Source organism: Ischnura elegans, assembly GCF_921293095.1.
Source record: "Ischnura elegans chromosome 13 unlocalized genomic scaffold, ioIscEleg1.1 SUPER_13_unloc_4, whole genome shotgun sequence".
In the NCBI taxonomy this organism is placed as follows: domain Eukaryota; kingdom Metazoa; phylum Arthropoda; class Insecta; order Odonata; family Coenagrionidae; genus Ischnura; species Ischnura elegans.
In genome coordinates, this window is record NW_025791660.1 from 490,601 (window position 1) to 504,432 (window position 13,832).

The 13,832-nt window shown below is 36.7% G+C and overlaps 1 protein-coding gene across 1 annotated transcript; it reads left to right on the plus strand.

The window, feature by feature from the left end:
• The first annotated feature begins 6,753 nt into the window (after nt 1-6,753).
• On the plus strand, nt 6,754-13,361 carry LOC124173115 (zinc finger protein 479-like). Its single transcript, XM_046552625.1, has 3 exons — nt 6,754-6,893; nt 8,024-8,096; nt 11,970-13,361. The coding sequence occupies exons 1-3, from the start codon at nt 6,795-6,797 to the stop codon at nt 13,301-13,303; spliced, it is 1,506 nt and encodes a 501-aa protein (XP_046408581.1). The 5' UTR covers nt 6,754-6,794; the 3' UTR covers nt 13,304-13,361.
• Nucleotides 13,362-13,832: the final 471 nt, after the last annotated feature.

Here is a 13,832-nt window from a genome sequence, read left to right on the forward strand (position 1 = left end):
ATTCCTTATTTTTTAACATAAACGCTCTGTTGCCTGTTATTTAGAAAAGATTTTATCCAATTACATGGAGTACCTGTTATGCCAAGTTGCTGAAGTTTCAACTATGATATGTGGTGATAGATACAATCAAGGGACTTGGAGAAATCGAATAATAAAACAAGAGATTCTAGTTTACTAAGTCAGTCAATATGTTGTTGATGCTATGGTAGGTAGCGGTGGCATTGGACATGGATTTTCTAAATCCCTGCTGTTATGTGGATAATAGTTTGGGATATTCCAAGTATGTTATCAAATGAGCACAAAAATCTGTTTCAGATATTTTACCAAATTGATTCAGTATATATATTGGTCTATATGAGCTCATATTCTGTTTATTGCCTTTACCTTTATAGAGGGGGATGACTTTGGTACTTTTAAGGGGTGATGGAAATTGGACAAGCCTTAGAGATTTATTAATTAACAAGAATAAAAAGGTGTAATATAAGGTGTTGTAAGAATAAAAGAGGGTGTTAAATGACATCAAATGATTTTTTTAATGATGATGAGAGGAATGCCATCTGGACCAGTGGTGTATTTCTTCGCCAATTTGTGAAGGATATTCAGCGGTGGATAAGGATAAGAAACTGTAAGCATTATGTGAGTGAGTTATGTATGTCTTCAACCTATCTTTACTAACAAAATGCAGAGTACTGTTAATGATTGTGGATTTAATGGTGGCAGGTTCCTTGTCTTGCACCAAAATATAAGAAGTCTTAGAGCTTATTTTGATAAATTTGTATTTCAACTAATTAATCTCGATATAAAACCCGCTGTAATAGTTTTGACAGAAATTTGGGTCAATGACACTGAAGTATCTATGTATCAAATAACTGGCTATCGGAGTTTTGATGTGTGTAATAATAACTACAGGGCTGGAGGAGTTATTGCATATGTAGCAGATACTTATGAGTGTTTTTCTATTGATCTGGGTGAATTAAAAACTGCTGATATGGTTAAAATATCAGTAGGGATAAATGATTCTTCTTGGATAAGCATTATTGGTGTATATAGACTTAATTTTAACCCTGTTGAACATTTTTTGAGTGAATTGGAGAATGTATTATCCATCTCTCGTGAGAGGAATTTAATTGTAATTGGTGATATTAATTTATGTATATTACAACCCAACGATATTTCCTTTGAATATCAAACCCTTATGGCTAGTCATGGACTGGACCAGCTTATTCGAGTACCAACTAGAATTAGCAAAACGGGTAGATGTACATGTATAGATCACATTTTTTGCAGAAGTAGAGATAACTATAAGTATGAGGGAAGAGCGGACGATTGGGGTTTAACAGACCATCATGCTGTATTATGTTCTTTAAATATTAATGTACCCATTGATATATACGAACGAGTTTATCGAAGCCATTGCCGGATAAACTTTAGCCATCTAAATAATAGTTTGCTAAGATGCGACTGGAATGATGTTTATTCACAACAAAATGTCAATGAAGGCTATGAAATATTTATAAATAAATTGAAATGCTGCATTGAAAAAGCTGAATACGTGTCAGACAGCAACAGATCGGGAGGAATGAAGAGGCCATGGATGACTTACGCTTTGTTCGGGAGAATTTCTAGGCGAAATTTTCTGTACAAAAAAATGAGGAAACACCCTGAAAATGAAAAGCTAAATAGGTACTACATATCGTACACGCAAAGATTAGAATGTGATATTAAAAAGCGCAAAGAAAAGTATTACAGGGACCTATTTGATAGTAATGTCAATAATACCGCTGCTCAATGGCACATTTTAGATTCACTCACGGGAGGAAAGCAAGGAAATGAGAATTGTGTAAAAATTAGAACTAGTAATGGTATCGTTGTCACTAAGTGCCAGGACATTGTAAACGAATTTAGTTCACATTATGGTAAAGTAATTCAAGCATTGACCCAGAACAATTATTTTGAAAGTAATACGAATAAATACAAAGAAATGTTCCCAACCTCCAATTCAGTTGACTCACTGTTTTTGTTCCTACTGATGCGAAAGAAATAAGCAGCATTATTAAGGAATTAAAGTCTAAAAAATCTAAAGGTGTTGATAATATTTCTACACAAGTTATAAAAGAAGTAAATGCAAATATTTCGGAGGTCCTTGCCCATATTGCTAATCTAAGTATGTGTACTGGAATATTTCCTAAACAATTAAAAACTGCAATAGTGATACCAATTTTTAAAAAAGGTGATAAAATGAACGTAAATAATTACAGACCAATATCCCTATTACCTGTATTTGCTAAAATAATAGAAAAAGTTGTTAAAGTCAGACTTCTTAAATTTCTAAATCAGCATAGTTTTTTCAATAAAAACCAATTTGGATTTATGAGTGGTAAGAGTACAGAGGATGCATTATTAAAATTCTGTTCAGAGCTGAACGACGGACTGAATAAGAACTGTAGAGTTGCTGGCTTATTTGTAGACATTACCAAAGCCTTCGACTCCATTAATCATAACATACTAATGAATCGATTATGGGAAGCGGGTATAGGTGGAACAGCATATGATTGGTTTCAAAGTTATCTTTGTGATCGAGATCAATGTGTGCGTCTCAAAAATTGCTACAGTGAAAAGATTCGACTCACCTGTGGTGTGCCACAGGGTTCTGTGTTGGGACCCATACTGTTTTTAATATATGTAAACAATTTATGTGCTGGCAGGTTTAAAGGTCAATTAACGTCATTCGCAGATGACACTGCACTAAGTTACTCTGTTAATAGTGTTGTTGATCTATATGAACGCATACAAAGTGATCTATTAACACTCAATGTGTGGTTTTCGGCTAATTTTATGTTGTTAAGTGAAAAAACGAAATATATTATGTTTAGCATGAGTAAATCTACCTCAAACAAAAGTAAACTATACTATCAATGTGCAACTTGTATAAAAGATAACGTTACCTCCTGTGATAATGTATTTTGATCGAACAGGTTAGTCACATAAAATATTTAGGTATATATTTTGACCAAAATTGTAAATGGAAGTCTCACATAAATAAATTAAAATCAGAAATGATTTCTATTGTAAGAAAATTCTACTTCCTCAGATACATATGCCCTGAATCAGTGTTAAAAATGGTATATTATGCTCTCGTTAATTCAAGATTGCAATACGGAATAGCCTGCTGGGGTGGAGCATATTTTATCAACATTAAACCATTGATAGTGGCGCAAAAAAGGGTTATCAGGGTTATAACACGATCGTATAGGAAAAGCCACTCATTTCCTCTATTCAAAAAATTAGATGTCCTCCCACTAAGGCATTTATTCATTTATAAAGTCCTTAGAATATTCTATAACCGTAGTGGTGAAAAGGCCCGACCACAAAACTATGACATTAGAGCTTGGAGAAACTTCCATATACCTAGGCCAAGGACTGAAATTTATCGACAGTCATACAATTACTTAGGGCCTAAATTGTTTAGCATGTTGCCGAATAATGTAGCAAACTCGGAAAAAAGATGGGGATATGCATCTGCTGTAAAAAAATGGCTTATGAGGTGTGAGGAAGTAGAGTTTCTACTAAGAAAGGTGGGTTAAAAAGTTTACAATAAAAGGTATATTGTATATTCTATGTATGTAATTATGCGTTTATATAAGAAAAATAGTTATCCTTGTCCAAATATTTGAAATATGTTTTGTAATAATGAATGCAATCGGTAATAGAACAAATAACTGTATACAAAGAAATTTTACTTCTCATGTGTGATAGCACCAGACCTATGTAAAAAGTTTAAGATGGTAGCCCCAAAACTACTCAAAGGGGTACCTATATATTCCAAAATTCTTTAAGTATGTTCTAAAATGTAATATTTGATTGTAAATGGAATAAATTATATATTATTATATATTATTATTATATTAGCTAATTAATTTTCATAGCATGGGTGAAGAAATAGAGAAATACATCGATTGATGATTGTCTACAAGTGATTTGTTGAGCCACATTGAAAAACTGATGTGGTGTGAAAAAGTCATTAAAAGCTATGGCAATTTCAGAACTAACCTCAAGTATGTCACCTTGGGAATCCAGTAATTTTAGATTAATAAATGAGTGGGAGAGTCGGGCTTAATTGCTGAGGAGTGGGTCTTAGGACATGCTAAGTTGGGTCTTAGGCCGGGCCTGAAAACATCGGACAATTGCTACCTCAGCAGTCAATTCCCTTCCCTTGCATCGGCCAGAGCCGACGTCAGGTCGTTTGCATTTGCATTGAAACCAAGATCTCCATGTAAATAAATATTATTATTATTTATGACCATTAGGCCGGCCCTTATTTTTCTGAATTGCGAAAAGTTGTTTTCCTGGTCTTAAAATGATCCAAATGAGGTCTATATTCAAGTGTTAAAATTTGGTTACTTTAAAATAACGGCAACCCGTGCCCCAAGGGCCCTAAGTACTAAGGACCCTCAATTGAGTTTTTTGGGGTCGAAAAAGTGCTATTTCCATGTAAAACGTAAAAGTAAAGCCCTTTAGGGCCAATTTTCTGTTTCTTTTGACCTATCTCTGAGCGTTCAGGAGATATCGTCCGTCGTAATCTAATCCTCCCCAGGGCGCTTCCCCGCACCGCGGCACCGCTGAGGTACTGCCCGCACCACTTACTACAGACTTCCCCTCAACCCCCTCCCCTCCCTCGGCAAAGAATATGCTCCCACTGGCAAGATCTAGCCTCTGAAGAAATGTGCTTACCTTAGAAAGAATTTAATTGCCATAACAATACTTCCAATCCAAGAGATCAATTTATTTTCACTCTGTCCATGAATTTCTGTACATTAACCAAAATAAAATACATATTTATTGTATTTCTAATTCTTCTGACACTGTTAGGAGCGGAGAACCACACCTTTTACTTTCTTCTTGAATATATTGAAATCTATTCCACCAATAACTGCGTTCATCGATTCTTTGCGTCATTTTTCTAACTTTTCAATCGCCTTATTTACCGTAATAACAGGAATTCTAGTTTTGTACCATGGATGAGACGCATTTCTCACGGTTTTTCTAGTCTTACAAATTTCGAACCCACTAGGTGATATAGAAAACACACAGTACTTCTGTCACTGTAGGTAAATTTGAGCCGAGTATTTCTTCACTTTCTTTTCCAACCAGTTCAATGCCTGGATGTAGTCTTGATTACACGCCTCTCCTTGTTGGCCTATTCTTAAAATGAACATCACTTTCATGATAAAGTATTTATTTCACCACTTTTCTCCTTACATCCTAAAAAACTTAGCACTTTCTATCCCTTGCACACTATACACAAGAACTATCTCTCTACAGTGATCTACATCCGTGAACTGGCTACCTCGTTTCGTCTTCCTTGAATATTTCTATCTACTGTTGGAGCCCTGGAAGCCCTGCTCATTCCCTTCATTCCATTATAATTCATAGACACAATTGTATCACATGCTTATAATATTTTGTACATAAAGAGCACTTTGGAACATAGCCTGCTGGAATGGTTCGCGGCCGTATGGCGGCAAAAAATCAAGCTTTAAGGGGTCGGTACCCAGTACATAGGACGGCGTTGAGGGGTTAATATTGACATTATAGGCTTTAATAACATTAATCATGACACAAGAGGAACAACCTATTCAATACTGCACCACTAGCATGTAAATCTTGTCATCAGGAGCGAAGTCTTTGCCGAGGGAGGGGGTTGAGGGGAAGTCTGTAGTAAGTGGTGCGGGCCGTACCTCAGCGGTGCCGCGGTGCGGGGAAGCGCCCTGGGGAGGATTAGATTACGACGGACGATATCTCCTGAACGCTCAGAGATAGGTCAAAAGAAACAGAAAATTGGCCCTAAAGGGCTTTACTTTTACGTTTTACATGGAAATAGCACTTTTTCGACCCCAAAAAACTCAATTGAGGGTCCTTAGTACTTAGGGCCCTTGGGGCACGGGTTGCCGTTATTTTAAAGTAACCAAATTTTAACACTTGAATATAGACCTCATTTGGATTATTTTAAGACCAGGAAAACATAACTTTTCGCAATTCTGAAAAATAAGGGCCGGCCTAATGACCATCGTCAATGGAGGAATCTGTTGGTAAGTGGTTGTATTTTCAAAAGTTGTTTCAGTTAATATTTTATTGCATACTGCAATGTACTTCATACATTGAAATGAATTCTTTATTTTTTTGTGTGCGTAAGCAAGTTTTAAACGAAATTTTAATGTTATAAACAACTGACTTCTTGACTTTTTACCTGGTGTTAGCTAAATTTCTTGTTATTAATGCTAGAGATCCATTTAAAATTCCACATTGCGTAAAAAATTGAAGTAATTCTTTTAAAAGAGTAAATTATTGAAAAGGAAATGCAATATTTGGTTATAAAAAATGCTGGTAATATATGTAATTAGTAGTGTATGGATTGGTGCTTAGATAGAGTTAGAAGGTTTAGTCTAGTAGCGAAGGCAAGGACCAGGCACCACGTTCAGTTGGGCCCAAATCCGAGGAAGGTAAATAGCAGGGTGACTTCACCCCAAAAAAGAGCTCCGCATAGTGAGGTTTCAAGTACTCTTATGTTACTCATAGCATAGAAAACATTTCCCTTTTGTTGGCTCCGGCAGGAAAGATTTAAGGCAGCATGTGGTGTAGTGTGTAGATGCATATTTAAAAAAACGAACATCAAATTTATACTTTTGACTTACTACTAATATTTATTGTTTTTATATTTCATTCTCTCATATTAATAATGCTGGTTGTGGATTCTCTTGCAGCCCCGCACCTCCACTGCTTCCCGAGGTGAAGAGATGGATGCTGATGCCAGGGGAGCTGTCCTGAAAGACCTCGACTGGAAGCTCATTGAGGCCAAAAAGGAACCATCTGCTGAGGAGAGTGATGCTGCAAAGGTATGATTGTAGTTAATAAAAACCCATGAAATTAATACATGAAGTGATGCTTAATGGAAATTCCAATGTTAAGTTTAGTAAATGAAAGAAACTTTGACTATGTAACAATTTCCGTTGATGACCTGAAGAAATAATAAGAATAAGGGTGCCTTCATAGCTCTGCATTTCATCGACTCAACAAGAGCTCCATGCTCCCAAGTCAAGAGTGGAGCTGGTGTCTCTTCCATTGCAATTTTTGTAAGCTGTGTGAACATTGCAAAATCCAGATTCTTCCTTTATTGTATCATCAAATTATGATCCTATGATTGGAGATTCCCATCACACTTTTTGACTTGACTAACTCTCTCAATTAATTTTCGTGCAAGATTATTTCTGCTGTACTTCTCTTCTGAATACACCTTCAATGTCTTTAATTTATCTTCTCTTTTAATCAAGAGGTGTCGCTCTTGCTGGCTTTGCATTTGGGGGTCTGCTGATTGACTTGTTTCCTAACTATCCTACTCACAGCCTATAATTTTTTTCATGAGACTATATTGTGCAGGTCTTTCTCATCTACATTTGGGCTTTTTTTGCTTTGAAATGTAATTTATTCCTTGTTTATTTGTAGTCTAGTTGTCATTCTTCAGTTTTTCTAATCTTGCACTTCCATCTGTCTTCAATAAAATCAAAGACTTCTGCTGTGATCCATGGATTTTGTGAGTTTCAGGCTGTCATCCATCTTTTCAGCAAGCGGTCACTCAACTGCATACAAGCCATATGTAACTAGAGGCTCCGGAGAATCCTCTTGTTGCCATATTTTTTTATTTGTCCCAAAAAGGAAATGAGTGTTTGAATTGGAATTTGTTTCGTAAAGTATTTTTTAGGTAATACTAAGGGGAATGTTAACCTCCAAGTATACCATGTAAAAAAGGCATCAATTTACTTTGTTACAGTAAAAATATGAAAATATGTGGAAAATATTTACTCTGCTGACTATGATGTTACTTTCAAAAAGGTTACAGAGTTGCATACTTTTGCCTTTGTATGTTGCTATTAGGAAATGAAACCATTTTAGCGGATTGTAATATGTTAATTGCCAGTTCCTTCTCTGTTCATTACTGAATTTTGGGAATCCCATTGCTTACTTTCAGCCTACTTCTACTGATAATGGAGAGTTCATTGAGAATTGGACAATTGCCCATGAGTCTACTGTGGAAGCATCAGGTGAGCTTTCTTTAGGGCTAGTCAGTAACTCTTAAGGATGCCTCGGACACTTTCGAGTTGTGGATCCTTCCCCCACACCTCAAAAACTCGGCCTAATGGCTAGTGAGCCTAGCCGACTAGCAAGTGGCCTTGGACTCGAGGGAGGGCACATGGGGGCAGTATTTAGGGAAGATAGGGAGGCAAAGTGGAGGGGGAGGGGTTATTTCTAAAACTTACTGTCGTTATAACACCCCTTGAAGATGGAGAAATTATATTATTTTTGGGAACGTTAAAATAGAAATTAATTTCCTCTCGAGTTTATAAGAAAGGAATAAGATTAAATTCTGTAAGGATGTCAAAAAAAGTAAGTTAATTTTGATATATTTCATCGAAGTAGGATTTAAGTCCGCGTGTTTCCCAAAGTGAATATGAGTGGGTAAGAAGCCAAGGGATACAAGTGATTTCTCTTTTCTATACCGAGTTAGGTACAGAAATAAGGCAGAAAACAAACGAGATCAATTAGATACTTATAAGTGCATTTGATTTTCCACTCGATGTCAGCACAGAACAGAGACTCACTCTTTTCCCTGGGCAACCAGGTGTGTGTATTTATTCTAACAAATAACTTACCTATCTCTGTTGAAAACAAAATCACTTTTCCCCTTGGCTTCCAACACACTCATATATTTTCATAGCAAAAAGACATCTTATTTTCATTAGTTAGACTGAAACTTTGGAAACCCTCTCACCAACTTGGGGTTGTGACTGTTGAACAGGCAGTCGAGTGTCACCATACATAGTTTCTTTGCTGCATGGAAGTAGAAGTATCTCAAGGCAACATGGCAGTCTTCGAGCTTTGGAAATGGATATTATTTATGGAGATGTGGAGCACAGAGGGTAATGAGATTTCGCTATCAAAAACCCGAAAGTATTCAAATAATTTTTGAAAATTGATGTGGTTAGTAATTAAAGCAATTTCATGTTGTAGCGAGATCCAGCAAGTAAGAATTGAAAGGTACAATTTTATTTGTAATATGTCAATTGCCAGTGCCTTCCTTGACATTTTTGAGAATATCATTAGTTCTTTATATTGTTTCAGCATGAAAAAATTTCTTGTAGAATTGTCAATGATAAATATAGCTCCCAATGCATAAAAATATTAATTTCTTACTTTTTCTAATTTAAATATTTCTAGAAGAAGGTAAAATGTTTTTAACTTCTCTGCCATAAGGTTTTCCCAGAAAGCCTTGTCCCTCTCATTTTTCTCTGAAATAAATCCATGTGAAGTACAAAAGAAAAATGTACAATACCTCTCTCTGTGGCTAGCTAATACATAATTCTTAAGATAGAGGGTTTGTTGTAACTGATGGTGAAGGATGAAGGTCCTGAATCAGTCATCCATCCATACTGTCTGCTTTTCTCTGACTTTCCAAATGAAAATGGAATAAGATATATTTTTATTTGCTCATGCTTTGCTGTCCATTGCGTTTCAAATGATATCTAAGAAATTTCCTCAACAGTGTAATTAACTACACTTTGCAAAGGACTGGAAAATTTTGTTTGTAGTTTTGTGAATTGCAACGATTATGGCTGTTAAAAATTATTATTTTCGCCTTACTATGGCGAATTTTTTGCCTTTGGGGCTGGTTTTACACAAAAAATTGTCTGGATATCATCCATGTAGAACATTTAGAACGAGAGTCCAGTACCCATATGTGAATGGCAGATCATAAAAAATTGGGGAACTAGTTCAAATGGCTGCAAATATTGTCTTACGATTTGGTCAACTTTTAATTTATGGGAGAATTTGTGTGAAACTCTGAAGTGCACATTGTGTTATTCTGTTTTTTGAGCACTTGGCAACTGTGCTTTATTAGGTCTAACAGTGAAAGGCGGAAGTCACCACCTTGGCATTAAAAACGAGGGAGATGTAATTTGGAATTGAGAAGTACACACTGGAAAATTAATCAGTGCAATTAAGAAAGAGCTCAACTTAATTTCAATAACTTTGTTGCACCAGTTTGCTGTTGTACAGAATTATGGTGCGTGTCCGTTCCAAACAAATATTTTCTTGTAAGCTAAGGCTTTAAGCTAGTTTAATCCTCCTTGCCACACCCCACATACAGCAAACATTGTATGACTTAAAATATTATTGTTCTGGAACCCAATCCCATTTGAGGGTAGAAATTATGTGTGAATAATTTGGCTGATAGTGCATCTTTTGGCTGTCGTGTATTCTTTAATTTGGATATTCTTGTAGCTTTCCAAGCTAGCTTTGATTTGACCTTATCCGTGGAAAGATCAGATATTTTGAGACTAAGCTTATCCGCCTTGTTCAATGACCCTTTTTATACGATTTTAAGCTTTGGAGTGGGACTTTTATTGCATCATATTGCCAAAATTGTCTGCGTAGGAATGCTTACATTCTCAATTACCATTAACTACTTGTACATTAGTGGCTTTGTGTTGAAATATATTTAGGTGTGTATATTTGTGTTTGTGAGTAAAAACCATAGTTTTTTGTCTATGCAGTAGTAGTTAACATTATAATGAAGCTCAAGCTTTGTTGTGTCTTTGGGTTTGATGTGGGCTATGCCAGAATGTACAGGCATATTTAGGTGTTTGTCATGTAAATCAAAACATCCTTGATTGTCATGGATATTAAGGAAAGAATCATCGACAGTGCTGATTGTGTAATGATTGCAGGGTGTTAGTGATTGCAAATTTCAATTTCATGGGTAACAGTAATTGATTTTATATTTGTGCACTAGGTGCTTGTGCAGTCTCTGATATGATGTGATAAGGATAGAATATACGTCAACAGTAAGATTTGTGATACATTGTTGAAGGTATGAAGACTGCACCATGTTCTACTGCAACAGATTATGTTTTATGTTAAAAAAAATTCATTGAATTATCTGTTTTTGAGCAGTAATTTTGTTTATTTTCCAAATCAGCAATTTTTCAATGTAACAATTTGTGATTGCCAGAAACTTTAAATGTGTTCTGAGCTTTATGAAATTTTTTCTGTAGATATTCAAAATTCCAATGATGAATTGATATGTGAGGGCAGCTTCAGGAAATGAGTAAATTGTATGGGAAAAATCGGTTAACACATTGCGTACGGATGGCGAGAATTCTCGTAATTTTTTTCCCAAACGTTCCCAGCGGATGACGAGGATTCTCATCATTTAGGTGCATCAACCTAAATATTTTTAAAGCATACAATACGTATTCTTATGTATGTTTTCTGTTGTTTTTCGCTATTCATAATGAATTGATACATCATTACGTTTGATTGTGTAAAGTTATATTCTAAATATTAGCTTTTTAACCATGTTTAAGCCAAAGACATTTTTCCAATCTCAACACCTCCATCCAGAATCAGCGTTCCTAGGAGTTTAAATACCCTGGTACACAACGTGTTAAATTGAATATCGGTGGACTAAATAGAAAGCAATTAACTCTGCCATATTTTTAGAAATGCAGTGGTCTCTCAGACCGTATGTACCGGTTAAGGGTTAAATATGTATCATTTGCCATTTTCAATCCCACTTTTGGAGTATAAAAAATAAGACCATCATTTCCTTACATTTTTCCCTAGTAAATGAGCAAATCTTCAAAGGGCCGGAATTCCATTTTACTTTAGCAATCACTAGCCAGATATCAGATATGTGTCAGAATTGTATCGAATGAGCAGAAAGTATATGCATCATTTTTACTTCTATTTATATTTTGTCTACGTACCAACTAAGTTTATGATCCATTAAAGTAGCTACCTCACTGTCAATTAAATATCTTATGTATTCCTCCTAACATCTTCTAAGAAACATGTCAACTAGTTATAGATTTCATATTCGACTGTGATAATGTTAATATGAAATTCTCCTGCAGGGCTCGCAGCTCCTAACAGATTGCACGTGAAAACACCATCAGCTTCATACCTGCAGGGAGAAAGAGATGTAAAGATTGATGGAAGTTATGACTTTCTTGCTCACTCAACCTCTGGAACACTCATTGGATCCGAGTCTGGAGCATCTCATGCAGAGGAAGGAAGGAATGTAATTGAATATGACTTGCAAAAATGTGGTACTGATAAGTTAACATCGTGCCTATTTCCTGATGATGGACAGTATTATACGAAATATATTAAAGCATCTACAATCAGTGGAGATGGAAGCAGAATGAGTTTTGTTGGGGGTAGGGGTAATCGTGATGCGGAAGATACTGTGGATACCCTTTGCTGTGTCGAAAGCAGGGAAAAAATAGAAAGTGGCACAGAGGCGTTCATGAGAGAAAAGGAGGAGACTAGTAATTGCTTAGTAAAAAATCCAGGGATTAGTTGCGTAGCAAACGACAGTTCATATCACTGCTTAAATACCATAGATGGAATGGGCAACGAAAGCAAATTCAGCAAAGGCCTTGAAACTCATCTCGGTGCCAGAAATTTAGATGGTGATGCTGAATCACTGAATACTTCTGGTCCGCCTACAACCTCCAAGACTGTCAAAGGGCTGAATATGACAAGAAAATGCATAAGACGAAAGGGTAAAGGGCCTGTTGAAGAGAATTCTTTAGGAGTGGGGAAGGGGGGAAATGAGGAAAGAAATAGGAAATTTGGCACTGCAGATAGTGAAACGTGCGCACAAAATTTAACCTCAAAGTCATACTCTGGTGTTGGAATCAACCGCGATGAGGCACGTGGAAGCTCAATGGAGAGAGTTTACTCGTGCTGCGTGTGCGCAGAGACTTTCACCCAGATTAGAACCCTCGGTGATCACGTGCTGACGCACACGGGCGAAAAGCCTTATGCGTGCAGCATATGCTCCGATCGTTTTTCTCTGAGTAACAGCCTCTCCAAACACATGAGGAGACACACTGGTGAGAGGCCGTATTCGTGCAATATCTGCGGTAAGTCTTTCACGCTCGGAAGCAACCTGGACGTGCACAAGCGAGTCCACACGAGGGAGAAACCCTACTCATGTGACGTTTGCGACAAGTCTTTCTCTACAAAGAATCACCTCGTCATACACTGTCGCACTCACAGCGGAGAGAGACCCTATTCATGCAGCATTTGCTGCAGGTCCTTCAATCAGAGTTCCGACCTCACCAAACACAAGCGTAGTCACACCGGGGAAAAGCCTTACTCGTGCATCGTCTGCGGCAAATGCTTCTCTCTAAAGTCCACCCTCAACAGGCACAAGCGCACGCACAGGAGTGGAACGTGATTCATGATGAGAAATGCGTGAAAATCGCAAATGCGACAGATACGGTATGGATGCGATGTGCGCAAATAAATGCGATATATATGCGATGACTGGACTTTTGTGATATTTTTACGCAAATTTGCCTTTTGGACGGCAAAATTCGTACATTTTGTACCGAGCGCAGTTTAAATGCTCCGCCGACACTCGCTGTTTAAAGCATGTGAGCGACTGGCCAGATGCTTGTAGTTGGCTGGGACTCTACGTGGCCTGGAACTACAAGTGGGCGCGGACAAGCTACACCTCCGCCACTACGTGTCTTATTCCTCAATTTGTTATTGTTCTACAAGATAATAATTTTAAATATTTCACTGCATTTTATCGTCACCTACCTCATTATGAAAATTAAAAAAACACGCTACAAAATGCGATAAACTGTTATTAAAAGTGCGATAAAATAAAAATGAAAGTGCGATTTTTGACGCATCTCTATTCATAATGCATTTATTAGAAGCTTTCTCCCTGAGATTTTGCCTTGAAAGTCAAATTTGAA